The sequence below is a fragment of the Diospyros lotus genome, chromosome 1 (genome assembly GCF_014633365.1).
Source record: "Diospyros lotus cultivar Yz01 chromosome 1, ASM1463336v1, whole genome shotgun sequence".
Lineage (NCBI taxonomy): Eukaryota > Viridiplantae > Streptophyta > Magnoliopsida > Ericales > Ebenaceae > Diospyros > Diospyros lotus.
In genome coordinates, this window is record NC_068338.1 from 24,075,970 (window position 1) to 24,100,574 (window position 24,605).

Consider the following 24,605-nt stretch of genomic DNA (forward strand, 5'->3'; position numbering starts at 1 on the left):
GTTTATAATTGTACTTAAAATTAGATGGAAGTTAGGTTTGTGGTTGTCATATCATATGACTTGAAATTGGTGTGTTCTCCACTTCTCACGCAATCTTAATGGTTCTTTCCACCATTGAAATTTTACCTGAATTTCATTTTGGTGCTTGAATATTTAATCATGGTTGTTGTATCCTTGAACTTTTATATATGTTTTAATTAGTGAACTAGAAAAAAGGAGTTCACGAGGTTCTTTGTTCATCCACAAATTATATTTGTATTAAACTTACATTCTATATATTTGGTTTTCAGACTGCTTAACTTAAAATCTTTAGATTCTAAAGTGTTTCTCCACATCTCATGCTTAGTATTGACCTTTCTTTTGTCTCATATAGTGAGATAAAGTCATCTGCAAATAGCATACGCATAGAAATTTTTCTAAGGAATTGAAAAATGAGGGACCAAAGTGTAAATTCTGGTATAAATTGGATGGGGGTAAACGCTTTAGCCTTGTAATATCTGTGCATGGTTTTCTGATTGTATTTCTACTTCATCATCTTTTCAGCATGCTGGAGCTCGTGATGATAAAGGTAACCCCATTATTAAGGACTTCTTCAGTAGCCCTCTTACTTCAAGGTATGGATCTTTTTACGCTTTGAGAATTGGAAACATTTTGAAGTTGACTACCAAGACTAATGTGTTTGTTGCACATCTCATTGCAGTGGCAATACTCATGATGATACATTGCTTGCTAAATTTGAGTGTGTTTACACTGGTTCTGGTGACCCTGGGTCCTCAATGGTTAGTTGTCCATAATCTGCTGATTGTATTTTTCTGATTACATCTGTGGCCAATCATCATAATCAATTTTGCAGTTTGTGTTCAACATGGAGCAAGGACTTCCTGTGTTGCCTGAATGGTTATTTTTTAACCGAGTGAATGCTCGTGCAAGGAAGGGTTTAGATATTGGTCCTGCTCGCTTTCTTTTGAGGTAAGAGACCATGATAATATTCGAATCTTGTCTTGCTAATTTTTATACATGAAAAAGAATGTAGGTATTCAGAAGATAAATCAAGCAGCTTGTTACTTTCATTGGCTTCCTACTTCGCTTGTTCTCATAAGGAAGTTGTATTGACTCAGATTGTTTTGTACTGCTACTCAGTGTATCTGGAGGCCATGTGGTTGGCAATTTCTCCCCACACGAGGCATTTGCGATTGGAGGGACTAACAGTGTGAGAGGTTATGAAGAAGGTGCAGTTGGGTCAGGGCGGTCTTATGCCGTTGGCTCTGGAGAAATCGCATTTCCACTAGTATGTGATTATAATTAAATATCTTTCATAAACGTGTTGATTTGGGGTTGCGGTCACTTGATTTTGTTGCATGTTGAGTACAACTTTCTTTTTCTTTTGTCGGTTTTTCCTTTTCTTTCAACCAGTACCTCAAACTATGTGGCATGGCTTCAACAATTAAAACTGCCACATAATAATATTGAAATCTTGGATTAAGTTGGGCAAGTTTGAGAAGTATTTTGATGGGAAATATAGGATCAGGTAATAGTTAAAGAGTTATATGCAAGTATCTAAGTGTTTTAATTCTGGGTAAATTTAAGACACAAATTGTGAATTGTTATGGGGGTTAAATTTGCTCCATCCAATGTGGAGGTCTGGGGTTCAAACCATGGATGCATCCTGCCAGCTGGGTGGTCAAGGATCCCACCATTAAGGCTGTCTATTCCTCAAACTCCATGATGGTATTGCTTGCTTGTTGCCTCTATCATATAGAGGTTTACAAGAAGTAATTTCTAAATTATTGTGGATAAAGTATTTGATAAAAGGGAGAGTAAAGGGGTTGCAGAAACTACGTTACCGGCTGGATGGGCTTAACCAATTTTAAAGTTAACACAACTTTGTCTTGCATGCTATCTGTGATTTTAGGTGCTTTATGATAGTTGGTGAAAATTAATGCTTAGAGCAAGTGGATTCTAGAAAATGAGAGTTGGCAGAATTTAGGAAGGTGAGATGGATGATGATTAGTAGTCTTAATATATTTCCTAATGAATTATGCATGCCATCTATTCCCAATTTTTCATCCAATCCATACAGCTATCTATGAACATTATATATCCTGCGTGTCATAATATTTGATCCTATGCTATGAAGCACCGTATTTCTATGACTGATAGTACACTAATCTAAAATGAAGTGACCATTCAATCCATAGTAATCATAATATGAACTCTTAACATTCTGGAAAAAAAAAAGTATGAATATTTTTGCTGGGTTGCGATTTAGGTTGTGCTAGGATGAGGCTGCTGTCAAAATTGTGATTTCTGCTGGCGTTGGGTTGGCTGGAACTCATGGGGGAAGAAGTTTGATTTTGTTGAAAAGTGAAAGGCAACTAGGGAAATATAATAAAGAGCCTATTCACCTTTCTCATCACGCATCTATTGCTTGAATAAAAGTAGACGTTCATTTTGTACTTTTAGTTCTTTACTCAAAAACTTAATTGTGGTTGGAGATTTTACCTAAAGCTAAGAAGCACTCATATGAATATGGATGCAAAGTGGATTGAAAAAGCAAATATACTATTGCTGCTGTAATATGCAACCTGCTGACTAGACTTGGAGAGTAGAAACATGACACCTCGAGTTGTGTGCTGATGGTCAAGCTACCTGCGGTCACAGTTGAAAATCACTTTGTGGGGGCAAACTCTTCAATGCTTAAGTTAGAGTTTGCCCAAGATTATAGAGACAAACAATAAAAATATAAGAGCAAGGGAGTTCAAGGTTTCTGAAGGGCATGCCTCCTTGATGGCCATATGTGTCATCTTTATACCGTTAAGTGTAGTAACTGTCATGGATGTTGATGCTGCATGATTATTGAACCTAATGGGAAGGATAATCTCATTATCTTAGGTAATGGGTCCTTATGTCCTGTCCACGAGTGACCACCATGATCTCTGTTAACTGCTTCATTCTGATTCAATTAGCAAATGGCAGATGTCCACAAGAGAAGTTGGCATAGTTAGTGGTCAATAGTGTTCGACATTTGTTGGACTTGGCGTGTTTGTTACCCATGTGGTTGTTTGTTACTTTTCCATAATTTTTACTTGCATTGGATGCTTCTCACCTCTTTTAGCCTGGTACTAGATTTTATGATGGAAAAATTTGTCTGTACCTTTCAATGTGATATGAGTTTACCATTAACTTTTTAAGCATTTGAGTCATCACATTGTTTGAAAGTGAGGATTGACATGAAGGTACAATATCCTTTGGTAGGAAATCATATAGGTGAAGGTTCAATATCTTATATGTCCTTTGGCAAGAAATATTTATCCTACGATAGAGAATAGGGAATCAAGGAATGGGAATATTTATTTACCCTTTTGTTATTATCATCAAGGTAAGAATTCAAAGATTTTTGAGTGAGGGGGCAAAGAAAAGGGAGAACTGCCACATGGGCAAGGGACTTGTTAGATGAAGTCCCAGTAGATATCCTTGACGGAAAAACACCCTAGGTAATATTTTTGAGGGGAAAACACCCTAAGGTGCAAATACTACTGACCATCAATCATGTCATGTTCTTCTGTGGATACCCACCATTGGCCAATTGTTCGACGAAGATTGTGATGGTTGCATGTGGATAAGGCATGGACACCCCACTACCTGGAATCATGGGATCACTCTTCCCATTAGTTTTGATCATTAGGTAGCATCAACATCCACGACAGTTACTACACTTGATAGTATAAAGGTGACTCGTATGGTCATCAAGGAGGTACGCACGTTAGGAACCTTGAACTTCCCTCTTATTTTTTGATGTTATCTCCATAAGCTTGGGCAAACTTGGACACAAGCATGGGAGAGTCTCCCTAGGCATTACGCATGGTAACTTTCTGCTGTGGTCGCAGGTAGCTTAGCAGGAAATCAACTTGCTTTGGAGCTCCCTGCCAAAGGGATTAAATCCTCCTAGGAAGGGATGAATTTCCCCTCATGCAGGCTCGTTACAAGCTTTAAAAAGAGGGGGAGGGGGCACGGGGGAGGTTGTAATGTTGTTGAAAGTAGAAAAGTAACAAAGAATAGAGAAGAAATTATAGAAAAAAGGAATTTTGGAAAACTATATGAAAACTACTCAAAATAGTACAAAAATGAGAAAAATATGTTAGATTGTTAAGCTTGTAGATAAAACTTTATCTTTTATATTGTTATTTTTAATCTCAACAAAATGTACTAAGAAAGAGCTTACAGAAATGAGAAGAGGCCTGCTAGATCCTTGAATTTGACAGGAAGTTTTCACTGATTTGGTGAGAATCCGGTTAAGAAATTAGAGGGAAATGAGAAGAATTCCAGAGGGAGAAGGAAGACAGAGAAGTGGGAGGGAAATCAGAGAGAGAGAGAGATTGAGAGGGAAGTCAGAAGTGTTATTTTTGATTAATTTCTTCTATGCTTTCACACTGAATGCAATCAGTAATTATATATTGATTGTGGCTAGTATTTGGCGCCAAAAGGGCCTCCACTTTCCAAAGTTACAGCTTTCAAAATATTAATATTGCAACTCTCTAGCTTCCTTTTAGAATAATGACATTTCATCTACCCATTCCTACTACATGAGAATATATTCCCCTTAGTTATTAGGTATATGACAATTCCCACCCCGCCCTCCCGAGAAGTTGGGTTGCTTGAGAAAACTGTTGAGTTAGGTCTGGCAAGTATTTCCATGTGTTGTTATCCGGGTGCAGGTGTGCCCATTTGACCAATACTTGAGTTAGGGGAGCACCCTGTTTGTAAAGAATTCTTTTGTCCAGGATAGCTACTGGTTCTGGGGCTGGGGCATTGGTAAGGCCGAAGGACATCATCATAAATTCAAAATGTCCATGGTGTTTGGAATGCAGTTTTGGGGATATCCTTAGGCCGCATTCTAATTTGGTGGTATCCCGAACTGAGGTCTAATTTGGAATTTTTTTTGGCATCCTTTAACTCATCCAATAGGTCTTCGATGATAGGTATAAGGAATTTATCCTTGACTATTACCAAATTGAGTTGGCAGTAGTCGACACAAAATCACCAAGACCCATCTTTTTTCTTAACGAGTAATACAAGTGAGGCAAATGGGCTGTGGCTGGGTCTTATGATGGATTGCTGGAGCATGTCTTTAACCATGGCTTCAATTTCAATTTTCTGGTTATGTGGGTATCGATAGGATCTTATGTTGATTGGCTCGGTGTTAGGTTTAAGAGTGATAGCATGATGAAGGGGTCTTTTTGGTAGCAAGGTGCTGGGTTCCTCAAACAGGTCCTTAAATTCAACTAGCAGTGTGCCACTTGAGAAAACAGTTGTTTCGTGTTTTCCTCCCAATTATCCTTGGCATACACAGAAAACAACTGTGCCACTTGAGATGGTTTGTTTTCCAGCATTTTCTGTAGCCTTTTTCCAGTAATCATCTTGCAAACTCCAGCCTCTATACTGCCTATAAGAGTCAGCGTCTTGACGTCTTTATCAAATGTAGTGTTCTAAAAGGTGTTAGGTGCTAGTTGGGCGCCTAGGCGGGGCCTAGGAAAACTGTTTTTTTTTGTTTTTTGTTTTTTAAACTTTGTGATGTAATTTGATGTTATTTTCAATTGAATCAAAGTTGAAAAGCATTAATAATGTATTATAAACCAATAATACAACAATAATGGAATGACAAGTGAAATATAGAATTAAGCATGAGAAAACAAATTGTTGTAGATCAGTTCTAGATTTAATAAGACAAAAGCAACAATAATGCAACGTAAACCATACTTGAAGAATCTAAGTATCTAACTATCTAATTGGACTTTTTCCTCTCCATATTCTTCTAATACATGATCTTCATCAGACTCAAAATCAAATTTATTGAGCTCTTGCTCATCTTCTTCTTCTTCTTCTGATTGGAAATCATCTTCATGAAGCTCTCTCATTCTAGAACTTCTTCAAGGTTGAAGCATCTCGTCTGCTCCAGATGCTTCACCAACCACTTCCCAAGTAAGCCCCGTACTAAGATCAATTTCTTCATCATCTCCTCCTTCAACAATCCATCCTTGTGCATTGCTGGCATCACTAGCAAGTAGCACATCAACATTCCTTTCCTTCTCCCTCTTTTGCTTGTTCATCGGTTTGGCATTAAATTGGACATAGACAAGATTGTTCAATCGATGCACATCCAGTCTATTTCTTTTCTTCGTATGTATCTACATAAATAAAATAAAAGTAATATCACTTTAAGTCTTTAAATGATAGGGATGATGAAATTAAAGTATTAAAAATGTTGTAAAGTATACACTAATCCCTTCAAAAGTGCTCAAATTTCTTCCACAACCAGACGAACTACTGGTTAACGAAAGGATCTTTATCGTCATTCGTTGCAAGTTTGGAGTGTGGAACTAAGAAAATGATTAAATAAATTTTATACCTGGATTATAATTGTCATCATTTTCTGCACACCCTTGAGTTGCCCACGATTTTCCAAAAGTTCCTTCTTTATGAGTATATTTTGGCAACTCAATATTTACAACATGACCTTGCAATTCACCATCGGCATCATAAAACATCTCCACAGTTAAAAAATCCATCCATGACTTCATGATCAAGTTTTATATCCATATCCTTAAAAAAGTAATAGGGATTCAAAGGTAAGCCGCAAAATGTAATGAACTATCTAGCCTATCTTTCACCCTTGCTTCAATAATCTCTATAATAGGCTGATAGTTTTTCTCAATATTATTTAGAGCCTCCTTAATAGCTTCCTTTGCATGCTTAATTTCTCCATATAAAAAGCCCATAGAATGCTTTTTATCTGTATCAACAATTCGAAGCACTTTCACCAAAGGCACAAAAACCTTAAGGCATAAATTCACACCATTCCAAAAAGTAATGCTCATCACAGTAGCATATGTTGCTTTCCCTTTAACAGTCTTTGACCATTTGCATTCCTCCCATTCAGAGCTAGTAAACATTGTCCTCATTTGAGCTTTTTCCTCCATCAAACTTTGCAAAGTAAGGAAAGAAGAAGCGAATCTAGTGACTCCCGGTCTCACAATATCCCTCTTCTTTATAAATGATCTCATTAAGGACAAGGTCTTATGGTGTGCATAAATGAAGATTGTCAAACTCTTGGCCTGATCAATGACTTTTTAAAACTTTGGTAGTTTTCCTATACTTTCAAGCATCAAATTGATAGTGTGAGTAGCACATGATGTTCAAAAGATATTTGGTCTCTTGAACTTCAATAATTTTGCCGCTCCTATATTGTTGGCAGCATTGTCTGTTACTACTCGGATGACATTTTGTGGGCCAACTTGCTCAATGCACTTGTCCACATACTAAAAAATGAGTTCACTTATATGTGCTTTGTTTGAAGACTCTCTGAAAGACAAAAAAAAAAAAAACTTGCATTAGAATTAACACATAGGTTTAGGATGCTCCTCATTTTTCTGTCTGTCCAAGTATCTGTCATAATGGAGCACCCATTTCGTGCCCACTCTTCTTCATGTTTCTTTAGTTTTATCCATTTCTCCCTTTAACAACGGTTCTCTCAACTAGTATTGACTGGGAGGTTTGAGGCTCGGGCCAAATTAACCAACTGCCTCAACAAACAATTTGAAGCTATCATGATCTATAGCATTGAAAGGAATACTAGCTTTATACACCCATCTAGCACAATACTCACGAATAGTTTGTGTTCTTTCTTTAAAGAGTGCTTCATTGATATTTTGCTACATTTTTGTCAAACAAGTTTTAGGACTAATGGAGATTGCAAACTTATCCATAGGGCCAAGAGTATGAGGTGTTTTTTTGCTACCTAACTCTTGCAATTCATCTTCATCATCCATCTCTTCAGAAATATTAACAGAAGATCTCATCAAATCTTCCTCCTCCTTATTCTTCTTCTTACTCTTTGCCTCGGCAATAGCATTCTTGCATTTGGCTTTATCATCTGGAGAAGATTTTGGACATGCAGAAACATTTCCGGAAATGTGGCCTATGTGTTCTTTTATTTTGTAAACTCCACTAGACATAACTTTATCCATATTCTCCAAATCAATTAACATTCCATACTCCTATCTAATATCATTGGACTTTCTTTTAAAAACCGAAGTTGCATCAGACGATGCTCTAGTACTTCGACTCCCATCTGAAATTTTTAATTTAATCAAAAAAACTTGCAATAGAAACCTATATATAATCAATAACCTCACTTAATATTCAAAATAACAATAACATATCATGGCTGCAAAATAATCAAATGATTCAAATTAAAACAATAAAATAGCAAAATAATTTATGTTTTATAATATAATGAAAACATAAGTTATTTTCCAAAATAACTAATAACCTCATATAATTTTCTGTTTTCAATCTTACACATATATTATATAATAATATATCCAAACCACAGCCACATCTCAATAGTGGATAAACATTTTAATTTAGTCATACAATCAATACTATAAGCAAGCAGCTACGTGGATTTCTTGGAAATATTATAGAATATATATAATTAATAATTAAAACTAAATATAAATCTAATAATTATATATAAATAGAAAAGAAAAATAAAATAAAAAAGAAAAATCAGAAACCAGAAACCGAAACGCAGCAAATGCCCCAATAACCACAGAGAGAGAGAGAGAGGTTACGATGGAGATGGAGTTTGCCGCGGCGGAGATGGAGCTCGACGGCGAGGACGGGGGCGGCGACGACGACGCTGAGGCAACGAGGACGAGGAGGACGCGACGGATAAGAAGCGGTGACGATGGAGCTGGACGCAGCGACGACGGTGAGCTACTGGCGGGCCGATGAAGCTTGGTGGCGTTGAGGCGACAACGTTGAGGTGGCGACAATGTTGAGGTGAGAAGAGAGTGAGGGGGAGATGCTGAGAGGTTCGATTTAATGATTTAGCAAAAAAAACCCCTAAAAATGGTTGATTTAAAGCCAATGAATTGGGTGCCTAGGCGCGCGGGCCGACTAGGCGCCGCTTGGGCCGCCTAGGCCCCCAAGCTGGCCGATTACTCGGGCCGGCGCCTAGGAGGCCCGACTAGGGCAATTTCGGGGCGACTAGCGCCTAGGCGGCCGCTTAGGCCAATTTTTAGAATATTGATCAAATGTGACTTCCATTTTCTTGAAATCAAAACTCATTGGGCTTACATTCTTCATCTTAGTCCACCCCCAGCACTATGTCACACCCTCCTAACTGTAACAGCCTTAGATCGGCTTCAAATTCTTCCCCTTGCATTTTCCAACAAAACCCCACGTAGGCTGATTTACTTAACACCTTACTGCTGTTGGCTACGGTTACGGTTGTGTGCCTGTGAGTTTGCAGCCCAACCTCTTTGCCGTCCTATGAAACTGTGGGTACTCCCACTGTCAATTAGGACTATTAACTTGCTATCGTGTGCTTCCCCTTCTACTTTAATGATTTTGCTGTTGGTTAGGCCCCCGAGGGGATGCAAGGATATCTCACCATTATCCTCACCTTCAATTTCAGGGTCAACCATCGACTCCTCTTCCTCTTCTAGTACTTCTTCTCCTTCTAGCCAAAGTAATTATTTTCTGCATTGATGCCCAGGAGTGTATTTGTCTCCACAACGGAAACATAGTCCTGCCTGCCTCCTTTGTTCCATAGTCTTTCCTCCTTGTGCTTGAGCTGGATTATTAGTGGATGTTGCTGTCAACCCCTTTGACCCTGGGCTGAATTTCATTGCCTCCTTGCCATATCCCTTGTTTCCTTGCTGGAAGGCCCCCTGAACTTGTCCCTTTTGCTTGCAATCGTTGTTTCTTTATTAAAGCCTTGACTGTTATTTCTTGTAACGTAGCATTTTCTGCTGCTTCCTTTACAGTTCTTGGCCTCAACATTTTAATCGTGGCCCTCAGTTCTTCGCTCAAGCCGCTGATGAAGCTTGAGACAAAATATGCTTCAGTTAGATGAGGGTTAAGGTTCAGCATAAGTAATTTTAATTCCCCAAACTTTGACTGATACGCCTGCATTGATTCTTCCTGCTTTAGCTTGTTAAATTCTTTGACAACATCCTTCAAACCCTTGTCTCCGAATCTTTCACATAGGTTTTCTGCAAATTCTGTCCATTGATAGCCGTCCCTGACCCAAATCCAACCTTGAAACCAGGCATCTCCTGTCATTAAGGTAAGCAGAGGCCAATGTGACCTTCTGTTGTTCCGAAATGTTGTACATACTAAATGTTATCTCGCACCTTCTCACACACCACCGAGGGTTCTGCTATCAAATACTGGGATTTCCATTTTAGGTAGGGGGCAAACTCGACTGGAATTGGGCAGTCTGCACCCCTTGTCTTCTTTCTTCAAAAGTTTCCCTGTTGGCTGGTTCTTCTCAGTTTCAGAAGTCCCAGTTGGCCCTTGAACCACCCCATTTCCAGGTAATATTGGTTCCGATCTCTCCCTAGGAGGAAATTCAGGAGAGAGACTGACCTGGTTTTGTCTTGCAAACATTAGCATGAACTGCTGCATTTGTTCCCGCATTTGATTATTTTGTTCCCTCATCTGACTTCCAATATCGTCCTTCAACCTTTCAACTACACTGTCCAGCTTCTTTTCCATCCTTGATTCTATGGATCCCTCCAGGCATCCCATCCGATTCTGCAGTTCTGCCATCGTTGCAGCCATCTGCAGTTGCAACTCCATTTGCTTCATTCTGGTGCCTTCTGCCATTGGAAGGGAAGCTTCTTGCGAGATTGCCGGTCTAGGACTTGCTTTGATATCAAAATGTCAGATCCTTGACAGGAAGTTCTCACTGATTTGGTGAGAATCCGGTTAAGAAATTAGAGGGAAATGAGAAGAATTCCAGAGGGAGAGGGAAGACAGAGAAGTGGGAGGGAAATCAGAGAGAAGAGAGATTGAGAGGGAAATCAGAAGTGTTATTTTTGATTAATTTCTTCTATGCTTTTACATTGAATGCAATCAGTAATTATATACTTATTGTGGCTAGTATTTGGCGCCAAAAGGGCCTTTACCTTCCAAAGTTACAGCTTTCAAAATATTAATATTACAACTCTGTAACTTTCTTCTAGAAGAATGACCTTTCATCTGCCCATTCGTACTACCTGAGAATATATTCCTCTTAGTTATTTGGCACATGACAAGGCCATTACAAAGCAAGATAAAAAACAGAAAATGGTGATACATGGAGAGCAAATGCAAGCCGCCTTGTCCTATCGCTATTTTCCTCTCTTAAGAAACATTTACATCTTACTTTGGTGGTAGACTGGTTGTAACATGCATGGAAGGATTCCCCTTATAGGGTAAGGGAGTAAGGGAATATTCCCTTGTTCCCTCCCCTATTCCCTGTCAAGGGATATGATTTCCTGCCAAGGGATATGACTCCCTGCCAAAGAATATGGTTCTTTGGCATAGGACACAGATTTTTTGCCATAGGATATAAAGGATGTTGTACCTTAATCTATGTGATTTCTTTCCAAAGGATATTGTACATTCACATTAAATCTTGACTTTTTATACAAAGTGATAACTCACGTGTAAAAGAAGCCTTCTGTCAGACTCATATCAGATTGAAGGGTGCAAATTAATTTTTCTATGTTACTTTCTGAAGTCCAATACATTGGCAAAGTGGCATCTGATTACATGTAAAAATTGTGGACCGGTAGTGAACATCACCTGGTGAGGAAAATGCCAGATTAAGTCCTAGCAGATATCCCTGGTGGGAAAACACCCTAGGCGATATCCATGATGGGCAAACACCATAGGGTGCAAACACTACTGAGCATTAGTCATGCCACCTTCTCTTGCACCCACCATTAGCTAACTGAATGGGAATGAAGCGAACAACACAGACCATGATGATCACTCATGGATAGACATAAGCACTCACCATCTAGAATCATTGGATCGTCCTTCCCACTTGCTTTAGCCATCAGGTGGCCTCAACTTCTTCGATGGTTACTCCACTTTAAAGGTACAACGAAGGTAAGTATGGCCTTCAGGTAGGTTAAGGACTTCAGGAACCTTGAACTCCTGTGCTCTTATTTTTTGTCTGTCATCTCCATGAGCTTGGGCAAACTCTAGCTTAAGCATTAGAGCATTCCCCCTTGGATGTTATTCGGCTTGAATTTCTGTTGTGATGCATTGTGTTTTGGCCATCTGAGTCTAGTTTGCAGGTTGCATATTTCAATAACAACACGTACAGTTATTTAAGGATATAAGATTTGTTTTTGTATTTTTTATTAGTAGCATTGGTGAACATATTTGTTGCCAACAATAGGTGGTTAGTGGTGAGGCTCACATGTGGGTGCGTGAGCCTCACCACTGACCACCTCTTTTCACAGGCAGCCTTTCTGGAGGCAAGCTACTAGCCTTAAGCTACCTACTTTGGAATTTCTGTGGTTTTTTTTTTTTTGTTGTAGTTTATCAGTGCTTTTACTTTTTTTGTTGTTGTTGTTGCTTGTGTTGCTTTCTGTCCAAAAAAGAAAAAAAGATATTATGAAATTATTAACAATTTGTATCTTCCACTGTCATCCTCAATGGCCTATTCAGTTTATCATGCACCATGATACTGCGCCTGCCTACTTGATATTTTTATTGAAAAACAGTGCTTAGAAGACTGTTATGCAGGTGAATTGAGATGTTCATGCTTCGAGAAGTTAGATGGTAATGCCAGATTGGGGACTCCCAATATATGTTTTAAAAAGTAAATATTATGTTGGTGAAGTAGGATATGGTGTTCAAGAATTACATACAGATAATTAGGATGTATGCTGGCTAAAAGCCAGTTACCGGCTTCCTGTTGTTTCCTTTTCTCTCCCTTGCCAACTATTTGTTGATAATATCCTAGTTGCAATAATTTATACCCATTTGTTCAAATATTACTGTCCTATTTTGCAGTTGGGACCCCTAGAAGGGGCTATTTTTGCTGATTATGGAACCGATCTTGGCTCAGGACCTACTGTGCCTGGTATATTACGCTGCTCTTTACAGTCTCTTTTCCCGTTATTGTGTAAATTCTTCAGTATGATGGATATGAGATGCTTAATTTCTTAAAACAAGTAAGCATAAGTTCCTGCATATAGTCAGTGTTTGTACTCTTTTAAGGCCCGAATGTGTCTTTGGGTTTTTCCCACAAAAACTTTAGGTAGCACTAGGACGCAGATTGCTCTGATGTAATGTGCCCAATTGATCAACCACCCGCCACATGATATCTGGCCCGCAGACTGATGAGGCAGGGGCCCTTGAATGTCATTTCACTTTTAGTTGTTAAAACTGGACCAGACCAGCTGGTTGGATAGAAAACAAGTCACAAGCCAGTCTGGTTTGAGAGAAGGTCACGTATGCATATGAATTGGTCAGAACCAGCAAAATCCGTCGATTTAACCTGTAAAACCAAATAATTTGGTCAATGTTATAATTGGTGATACTTCAAATCCCAAGTCTCTTTTAAGCGAGACGCCATCTAGTAATTTATTTCAAACTCTTATTTACATAATACTGTATTATGCTAGTGGGATCTGAAAATTTTATTTATTATTTTTTTGTTTTTAGTTAGTTTGTAATTATGAAATTTTAACATTTAATTTATGATTCATGCGTTATATTTATCTTAATATTTTTTTTGAATGGTAATAATTACCAATAATATATTTGTATATACATTATATATGCACAAATTTCTGAAGGAAGTGATTCGACTATTGAATTGTTGCTTGGACTAATTCCCTGACCGGTTCGATGACCGTGCCTGGCTTCAATAACGATGAGTTAACTTCATTTGTTGGTTGGTGTCTCTTTTTAGTTAACTTATGCTTTAACAGCAAAATGATTCTAATTCGTTTATTGGTTTGTATACACACACTCCCATTAGATCGTCTGGTTTTAGTCAAAATAGGCATTGAAAATAGTCATTGAACTGCCGAGTAAGTGCTGTTGGATGCTATGTTGGACCAAATATACCAAAGATGAAATGAAAGGCTAAAGGCCATTTCTAAGCACAGTCTTGTCATTTTGGAACCTGAGAAATTCTGGAAACTTGTCTTGAGAAACTGGGGGTTGCTATTATTATATAAGCTGTGTTTCTACAGTTGCATGTAAGTTGCGTTACATTTGCGAAACATGATACCAGCATAATATTAGTGTTGCTCACACTTCAGGCGATCCAGCCGGGGCGAGACTAAAGCCCGGAAGCGGTTACGGGTACGGAGTTGGGATACGCGTGGACTCGCCGTTGGGGCCGCTGCGACTAGAATACGCCTTCAACGACAGAAAAACAGGGAGGTTTCACTTTGGGGTGGGTCTCCGGAATTAAGAGTTGCTCAGGGGCCATGGTCCTTGACTTGTGCTGTTGATGCTATATCTTTGTTTCATTTTACGCTGTCAATTTTGGTTGCTTAACACTTGTTTGATTGATTTTGCTGTCAGGTTCATCATGTATTTCTTATTACTCTCCCTTTTCTATTTCTTTCCTTTTTGTAAAAAATTAGAAAGTACATTTTTATCTTATAATGTTGAGTTCAAAGTCGTTAAAATCGAGATTTTAAGTGAGTTTGAAGTAAAGTTTAAAAAATTAAATCGTAAACTTAGATGTAAAATTGTAAAATTTTAAAAATAATTAAAAATATTTTTTAATTTATGTAAATATATATCTAAAATAATATAATTTTATAAAAAAAATTAATATTACTTAATAACTTAATTATTAAATTTTATAATTGTATTTTTTATAAATAAAAAATATATATTTATTTTAAAATATTTTTATCTATTGATTTTAAAAAATAAATAATATAAAATTTTAAATATTAAGTTTATCATTTATTATTATTTATTCATAATTAAAATTTAAAATATTAATTTATATATAATATGAATTATCAAGTTTATTATTGAGTTTATAATAATAAATTGTAAGTTAATTTTAATTTTTTAAAAATTTAAATTTATAAGCTAGTTGAATCATTCAAAATTATATGACTTGTAAATTCTCAGTTAATTTATGAGTTTGTTAAGGTAGTTATTTAAAATTAAGAAAATAAAAATTAAAAAATATTTTATTGATTTGATAAATAAGGAAACGAAATGAAAACAAAATTGAAATATGATTTTAGGTTATAGGGTATACCAATGGTTTTTATAAAATAAAAAAATTATTATTTTTTATATAGTGATTCATCTCTTTTGTTTCTTACCCCGAAAGTGAATGAAACCATTATATATTTAGAATTAAGCTCTCAATGCAAAATTAATTTGGCAATTACTTTTGGGTAACGAGGGCATTGGGTGAAGTGAGTTTACACTTTTTGAATAAAAGATAAGTATTTTTGATTATTTTAAGTGTCGTGCTTGTGTCTCTATTGTTGGAGAAAACTATTATCAATCTCTAGTGCACTAAAGTGTAAATTTGGATGGAAGATAAGAGATGACAAGAGAGGCTTCTTGTAACATTATTAGTGGCATCCCTTTGGAATGCTCATAGATTATTTTCTCATCAATTGTCACGATAGTTGAAAATATCTACCACTGATCATGTTTCATAAATTATTGTTAGGGGTTCTTGGGTATGGCCAAAGGCGACTTCATTGTCATCTTTGAATATTATTTAGGTCCAAATGTCCGGCCCTTCTAGAGTTAGGTTTAGGGATGAGTTAAGATGGTAATTGGCGTCGGATAGAGTTTTTTTGTTAACTTTGTTTTGTAAAGTCTTTTGATGTGGCGCCCATATGTTTCATGGTATCATTTGGTTTGGCATAGTTTGGGTATTCCGTCACATATTTATTTTTGTGTTATCCACTTTTGATCATATTTTTTTTCTTTTTTTTTTGATTAGACGTTTTATGTGCAAGGAGGAAACAAAGCGATGTAGCCATATTTTCTTTAATTGCTCATATTTCAGTCAAGTGTTGTCTTTCTTTCATCATTCAAAGAAATTCGAGTGTCTTTGGCGTCGACGGGAGACGGGGGTGTTATGGGTAGCGATAAGGCAAAATGGTAAGAGTCTTTAACAGGTTTGCTAACCGTTTGGTTTTACAAGTTATGGTTTACTTTCTATGAAGAGAGTGTAATAATAGATGCTTTAGAGAGCAAGAGCGATCAACGTCCCAGTTGGCTTACCAGATAAATGTGCTTTCTAGACAATGTTAGCTACCATCTATTCCCTTATACATTACAAAGTCGAGTTCTACGACATTTCTAGCGGCTTTCGATTGACCAATCTGTTTCTACTTTCATTTATTGATCTGCTTACTAATTGGGGGTTGGCATCATAAATGTCAGCATTTATATTAAACAATGGATTAATTCATGAGTATACTTTTGGCACCCTAAGTGTTTGGGGAGTAGTTAGGTGTTTTCATCACCAATGTTGACATTCATGCGAATGTACCATTCTAATACGTAGGGACATTAAGATATCGATGGATTCTGATGTTATTTGCAGCCTCCCAAAGTTTGCCTCAAGTCTTGATCCTGGGCTTAGGGTGGTTTGATGATGATGCCTTCGGGAATTTTTGTTTCATGGAGCTATTATATAGAAAACTTCCCCTAACTCTTGTATATTGTTGTGTATAGTTTTTTTTTTTGTTTTGTTTAGAGGAAGCTTTTTCTTTGATAATTTTTATCTCTATGGAGTTTGTTTTTTTGTGATGCTCATGGTATGTCATAGCAGATCATTATAAACACTTTTATGATTTTTTATTTAAAAAAATTTTTATTTACAAAAAATAAAAAAAAATTAGATGGGCACTTAGCTTTAACTATTGTTGCCTTGCCTGTTAGCATGTGGTTAAGTAATTATTATAATTTTAATTAGCAAAATGATGTTAATTTTGAGTTTCCTAATTTGCATGCTTTTGAGCGTTTAATGAATGTGAACTTGGCAATAGATATGAACGGGTATGTAAGTTACACTAAACACCTTGGGTTTTGAGAAATATTAATGACTTTTCTTGAGCTTGTTAATCTTATGGCCCTTCTTTCTTTTTCTTATGTATTTATGGATAAACAAATTAAAAGAATAAAAAGATTATTGGTGGTGGTTGGTCATTATTTGTAATACTCCATTTTTCTCAGGGCGTTAGATAACATAAGATTTTGGGAATATATTTTTTTTCCAACATAAATTCCACAAAAATCATTCCTCGACAATTCCATTATACCTTTTCAACATACTAAAGTAAGAATCAATAAGCCAAGATAGGTAAATCATCATAAATGCGGAAGTTAGATCGAAATCTCAAATGGTACATAACCGAACCATTTTATTCATAATATGAAATCGTATTATCATCAAACATGATATAATCAAGATATACATCATAATCAAGAGACGTGTTACGAATCACCTGCTAATCTTTGTCACTCCTCAGCAATATGTTTTCATTTCGCACGACTACTTTCACCTAGAACGTTTGAATATTTTAGGGACACAGTCCAAATAAGATGCTAAATCATCCAAGTGAGAGTTCAAAACATTTTCATGAATGAATGCAAGACATGAAACAAAACTGACATATCCCAGCCCAACTTAAGAGAATCTCACACAACACTTAACCCTAACCGGGGAAAATACAATCTCTCTAAAAGCAACACAACCATATTGACACAACACTGTTCTAGCTTAAGAAAGGTAACATCAATGCATGAACCCGGGAATCACCCCATCATCATTACGTTTCCACTCAGAAGCGTTCCGTACCATGTCAACACAAACCTTGGCCATAAGATGATCAACACTATCCTTGGGAATCCACATCTACCTCGGAAACAATGCTATTGCTCAAAGGCCCCGGGGTGGTGTCCATTCGTAGCCCCTCCACTTAAACCGATCCAGGGTGGTGTACACTTTCAGCCCTGCCACTTATCAACTCGAAAATGTGGTGTCTACTCTCAGCCCCCGTCACAAGTGGGCATTAATTCTTGACACGCTTTTCTAGTGCTATCACTCGAGTGCCACATCACAAGTTGACATCTTACATCCTACATGAACAACACAAAAACATGCCAATGCCACATACCATGAATCGATGCATCATAAAATAACATTTTATGTACATAATTTATCACACAAAATTCAATGCACATGCATAAAAACATTTTGGGATGAACCTCCCATATGAAAACAACCATAACAGGTTAAACTATTCACATGCAATCAAACCGTTTGCACGAACTAAATCAAGTTTAGGAAGAACTAAAACATTTACAATAAACTAAAAACCAAGTGTTGGATCGAACCACTTACCTCGAACGTACTCAGAATGCCTCAATTTTCCTGCAAATCCTCAAGTTTTTTTGTAGAATTCTTCCCTCTTTCTCAAGAACAAGACCCTCTCATTTGTTTCCCTCAATTTGGCAGAGATTCTACTCAAAGATGTTTGGAATGGTTTGTGATCAACTTAAGCCCCTATGCATAGACTTTTCCAACTAACCACATCTTGCCACCCCAAAGGTCATCATGAGTCTTATCCGCCACCTCAAGGGTCATCATTATGCATCATCATGAGACCTTAACTTAGCTTTCAAGAAATTCAATGGTTGTTTTCCACGTGTTCTTAAGGATAAGATTTTGGAGACTTGGAAGCTAAGCAAACTTTTATAGCCAATCACGTGTTGCCACATTGTGGGGTCATCTTGAGCTTTTAACCTGTCTCTAAAGTCATCATGAGTGCTCGCCACATGTCCCTAACTTGAAGACTAAGCAAATTTGGAGACTAAGTCTTAGACTCCAAAGTGATTCACAGGTGGATTTAATGTTGTTTGAAATCCAAAGCTTAATTTAAATGTAAACTCACATACGCACCTTCTTAGCTATTTACATCTTTGCCCTGTTGCCTCATGCTTTGATTTGTGTATCTCATCATAACTTTTAATGGTTAGTTGGCCTAGTTCATTACTCTAATGACCTAGTTACGAAGTTTCAAAAATTATATTTTGGTCCAAACTTTTTAGATAATTGCATTTAAATCCTTTTCAACTTGGTTCGGGAATAATTTTTAATTGCATTTTAGTCCCTGAAGAAAGGATTAATTACACTAATACCCATAATTTTTAGGTAAATTACACTTTTACCCGAACCTTAATAATTACGATTTTGCCCCTAGCTTAGAAACTGAATTTTTATCTCCAGACTTCCACAATCCCTTGAAATATCCTATTTCCTCAAGTATCTGAATATCAAAATTTCGAGTATTACATCCTTTGTGATCAATCGATTTTCAAGGTTGAAATTAGCTGTACTGAAAAATTGTCTCTGTTCTGATTACTTTCAGTGTCATAAATCCTAACTCAAGACACTCATTAACGACATACATTTTTCCTTAGATATTTACATTTTGGGTTACTCTCTTCTGTTGATTCAAAAATTACTTAACTAAATTCTCAAATCACTTTTCAATTTCTTGAACTTACTTAACACTATGCAATATGGGATATTACACCATTGTTGTTGGTCACCATTATCCACAATGGAGGAATCGGATAGATTCTTTCATTAAAGCCATCGAAGGAACCCAAATCTAGGCTTCTTTGTGTGTGTGTGCGCGTGAGAAATAAAAAGAAAGAGAGCGAGGATAGATAAAGAGAAAGAAAGACAAAACCACTATTGCGTTGCTATTGCAAAATTGACATTGCAAGACCATCTTCAATCTTGCTCCACCACAAGCTCTATTGCCACCACTATTATTACGAAGCATCAATCACCATTATGATTGATCGCAAACACCATTGCCAACTTTGACTGTTAATTTGCTACCATATTTTTACTTCTTTAATAGATCTTTATTTCTTCAATCAATTATGGTTGCGAACACCATTGTCTCCTCTATAATGTTGCAACTAAGTCACCACTACCATCATTTCATTAGACACCTCCATTTTTTGTCCGTAATCTCCCTCCAATCTCTATTATCTCTTTTGGTTCAAATCTTTTTCTTTTTGTGAAACTAAAGAAGATGGCTATCATCACTATCACTATTCAACGTTGTAATGTTCTTCTTTTTATTCTAGCTATTCAATGTCATCGACGCTGTGATGTTTTCTTATTCTCTCTATCTTTCTCTCTCTTGTTGCTAAGAAGTTCTTGTGATTTGCAAGGAAAACCTTTTTTTACAAATCGAAGGGGCTATGCAAATTGAGCCATCAATTTGTTGAGGTTAGACTCTTAATTTGCAAAAACATTCTTGTGAAAAATTGGCCAATTGATTGTTTCTTTAAAAGAATGAAGAGAAAAAGAAAAGTGGCAGAGAAGAAAATGTTGATGTACTCGCCAAAAGAAGGGTTGATCAGAGAAAAGGGACAATCACCATAAAAGATGGAGGATCACTAGATATATAGGACAATTTGTAGCAAAGGGAGGGAGAGAGAAAGAGAAAGAAGGGGAGGAGGGACCTACAAAATGATCATTTTATGCAAGAATTTAATGATGAGGGAGATTTTTGTTATTTATAATATGTCAAGATCTATGTCATTTTGTTAAATCTTAGGGATGGTCAAATGAAATTCACCACTAGGTATTATCAAAATCAAATATCATTTCATGATGTATGTTAACAATGGAAGTTAAATATTTGCAAAGGTGATTAATAGAAAGGTATAGATATAACTTAGAGGATTATTATAATACGGTATATATAGATTTAAGAAAAACTTGTGATAAAATTTTTAAAGAAGTCTCATGGAGAGTGATTAAAGGAGAAAGTCGTCCAAAATTAAAATAGTTTATAATCATTTATACATGAATTCTTAAAAACGTGTATCATGAAATAAAAATATATGTCGAAATATGTGAAAGACCCCTTTCAAAACATGTATTATGCATATTGAAACTTTTATTTATTAATGTATGAATTTATTAAATATACATCGAAGGTGCCTAGGTGTATTTGTTATTTGCATGTGATATTGTCATAGTGGATGTTAAAGGTTGATGTATCGATGAACACTTTAAAATTTAAAATTTTTAAATAAAGTAAAACCTAAATATATGAAACGTAAGTTTACAAGAAATTAACTTAGGTGTGAATAATATTATGATAAAACCAAAAGAACTAAAGAATCATATTGTGAAAAAAATTAGTTTAAAAAATTAAGAGATTAATAAAGATGTTACTTATAGAATTTACAATAGTTTAAGTGAGAAAATGCCTCCGTGTTTTATCTCGTAGTAAAATTCTATCAGAGTTAAAAATACAATTTTATAACATAGTTATAAGCTGTCTTTATGTTATAACACAAAATATGAACACAAATAATACTATTATAGACAAAATATGAGGCATAAGAATATTTTTGATACCTCATGACAGATGTGAGTGGCTCGGACTTTTAAGGGGTATTGAACAAGTGAATACTATACTACCAAATAAGTTTAATAAATGATTTTTATAAATTGACGTGATATAAAAAAAATATTATAAATTTATGAGTATCATGTTAATTTATAAAAAAATATTTATTAAATTTTATTTATGAGTATAGCATTTTCCATTCAAACCATTTATTAACCCTAAAATGCATATTGTCTCACATTTTTAACCACTTTGGGTTAGAGGAGTTCCCTAGATTGTAGACTCTATCAAGGTTGGTGTGAGCTCTCTACATTGAGATAGCCTCAAACTTAAATGTTTTGGGGAAATGCTATTTGAACATGGAAGGATTACCTTCCATGTTATATTTAAATAATTTGTGTGTGAATTATTGATTATAAAAGTGAATAAATAATATATTAATATTGATGTGATAATATATGTTGAGTAACTTATGTTCAGATTTTTTAAGTGTCACACATAATGTCAAAACCTCATTTTTAAATAATATTGTAATATTTATAACAGTTATTACGATTCTCAAGACTACAATAAGTAGAGGTGTGCAATCAGTTATAACCGAATCGAATCGATCAAAAATCACTAATCGAATTGAGGCATATAAGCGAATTGAACTGATTGAGTCACTTAAACTGACCAAAATAATCAAAACTAAACTTATAATGCTCTGCTTTTTTTGAGCGTTAAATAACGTAAACATTTCAGGAATATATTATTTTTTTTTAAAAATAAACCTAATATAAATCATCTCCCGACAATCCCACTTTATCTTCTCAGCGTACCAAAATAAGAATCAATAAACTAAGATAGGTAATCATCATAAATGCAGAAACTAAAATCGAAACCTGATATGGTAAATAACTGAATTTACTTAATCACAACATAAGAATCTGTACCGTCATATCATCAAATACTTAAATACATGGAGATTTATCATCAAGAGATAACAATTAAACACCTCAGGTGAAATCAAATGATACCTCAAACATACATTGTCATTTCTCAACTCATCTGAGACATATCTGGATCTTCATGAATAGCAAAACACTGGAACAATATGCTGAATCCATCAGACACGTCACCCTGTACCGTCATATCTCAACCTATTCCTTGTCTAAGCTACAAGTCTCAATTAGAATGTTTGAATGTTCTAGGGGCATAACCCAATTAGAAGATGAATCTTCTAATGAGGGTTTAGAAGCATAATACATGAATGCATGATGCAATAGTATGAACAATCATATGCCTTAGTGTAAATTCCTTGGCCCACCAGCCTGGCACGGAACCCTAGGTAGAATCCCAACTTGCTTTTAGGATAATCCTAACGTTATTCCATCATTTGCTCTTAGTGAATTACGACTACATTATCAAGGCGACACCCCAACCCCATGCACGAGTATTAATATGCCAATAATATCGTGCCATGCAAAAATCATAATCCATCGATGCAATAATACATGTATAATTATGACATGATGCTTATGTAATACATATAACTTAGCCACTATCGTGACTATTATGCTCAACATAGACAATACATAATATGTATAAGCTTTTGGGGTAAACCACTCACTTGATGAACAAAACTCAAGATGCCTCGAAAACTCGCACCGCCTTGATTTGCGTGCCCGACCTCAATTTTCGTGCTAATATCAAAATTCACACAAGCTACTTCACTTTAAGCTTCAAAGTATCCTATCCATCATTTTATCCATCAAAAATATATTTTTCCTTAATTTCCTCTCATTTTCTTCATTTTTCTCCCATTTTCCTTACTAATATTCTAAAATAAATATCTACACAACTATTTTCTCTAATATTTTTACACAAATAAACCTAAAATAATTTTCCAAGCATTTTTAAGAAAAATTAAGAAATACCTCAATGGCACGTGCCACCACGCGCCATGCGAGTGAAGTCTGGTGCGTGTGCTTCACGCGTCAGTCACCTTCTTCTGCTCCAACACATCGGTGAAGGGAAATGGTTGCACCTCGAGAATCCTCAGCTCCAGTCGATCCTAATGGCCTGACCCGATACTTGAAAGGATGGTCGGAAGGGCCTCAATCGGCCAGCCAAAGTCTCAGTTAGAGTGTCCACCTCCTAACTCCGGTGAGGTTCGAATACACCTCAAAACGCCACCAAAATGCTTTAAATTCTCCAGATTTGATCCTCATTTGATGGGCAACAAAAACCCCTTAATTAGGTGCCTTAATTCGTTAAAAAACAGGGCCGATTTGAAGCTCTAACTTCTTCCAAACCCTCGGCTAAGCTTTCCCTTTTTATAGCCGAAATCGACCCACAAAACGACCAATCTTGAGCAACCCAAGGCCACTAATGCCTTCATGTGCCTTAGATCCGTTCAAACCCATCGAAAAATGGCCTAAAAATTTGATTTAAACGGCCAAGTTTCCGACTACTTTCGGTCAAAAAGTTTGGTTGTTTTCTACTATGCCAAGGCCGATTGTCGGCCAAGATCAATCCAAGGGCTTTGCCCCGAGGTCCCTTGTCACTTTCTCAGGCCTTCCATGGCCGAATTCTGTGATGGGATGGAGCTTGGTCGGCCATGGCTTCCTAGCACTTTTGAAAATTACACTATCACTCCCTCTCATTTTTGAATTGCATTTTAGCCCTTTTCATAAGGCCCATGGATTTTCCAATATTTTTGTTGAGGCCCTTCCAAGCACATTTTTGCTGCGACTAGAATACACCTTCAACAATAGAAAAACAGGGAGGTTTCGCTTTGGGATGGGTCTCCAGAATTAAGAGTTGCTCAGAGGCCATGGACCTTGACTTGTGCTGTTGATGCTATATCTTTGTTTCATTTTACGTTGTCAATTTTGGTTGCTTAGCACTTGTTTGATTGATTTTGCTGGCAGGTCCATCATGTAATTCTTATTACTCTCCATTTTCTCTTTCTTCTCTTTTTGTAAAAAAATAGAAAGTAAATTTTTATCTTATAATGAGTTCAAAGTTGTTAAAATCTCGAGATTTTAAGTGGGATTCAAGTAAATTTCAGATAATTAAATTGTAAATTTGAGTCGTAAGATTTTAAAAATAATTAAAAATATTTTTTAATTTATGTAAATATATATTTAAAATGATATAATTTTATAAAAATTAATTAATATTATTTAATAGCATAATTATTAGATTTTATAATTGTATTTTTTATAAATAAAATATATGTATTTATTTTAAAATATTTTTATCTATTAATTTTAAAAATATTAAATAATATGAAATATTAAATATTAAATTCATTATTTATTATTACTTATTCATAATTAAAATTTAAAATATTAATTTATATATAAT

General features: G+C 35.8%; 1 protein-coding gene across 3 annotated transcripts in view; it reads left to right on the top strand.

The window, feature by feature from the left end:
- Nucleotides 1–24,208, top strand: part of LOC127809062 (outer envelope protein 80, chloroplastic) — a 38,183-nt gene extending 13,975 nt beyond the window's left edge. The window contains exons 11-17 of one of the 3 annotated variants that reach the window (XR_008025073.1): nucleotides 544–614; nucleotides 701–779; nucleotides 854–969; nucleotides 1,141–1,288; nucleotides 12,865–12,934; nucleotides 14,124–14,391; nucleotides 24,167–24,208. Coding sequence is in view for 1 of the 3 variants with exons in the window: in XM_052347780.1 (XP_052203740.1) it covers nucleotides 544–614; nucleotides 701–779; nucleotides 854–969; nucleotides 1,141–1,288; nucleotides 12,865–12,934; nucleotides 14,124–14,278 (639 nt within the window). In the remaining 2 variants the exon portion in view is untranslated. Of the gene's footprint in view, nucleotides 1–543; nucleotides 615–700; nucleotides 780–853; nucleotides 970–1,118; nucleotides 1,289–12,864; nucleotides 12,935–14,123; nucleotides 14,489–24,166 lie in introns of those variants that run through there. The other 2 variants (XM_052347780.1, XR_008025074.1) reach the window with 2 other exon arrangements.
- The last annotated feature ends 397 nt before the right edge of the window (nucleotides 24,209–24,605 follow it).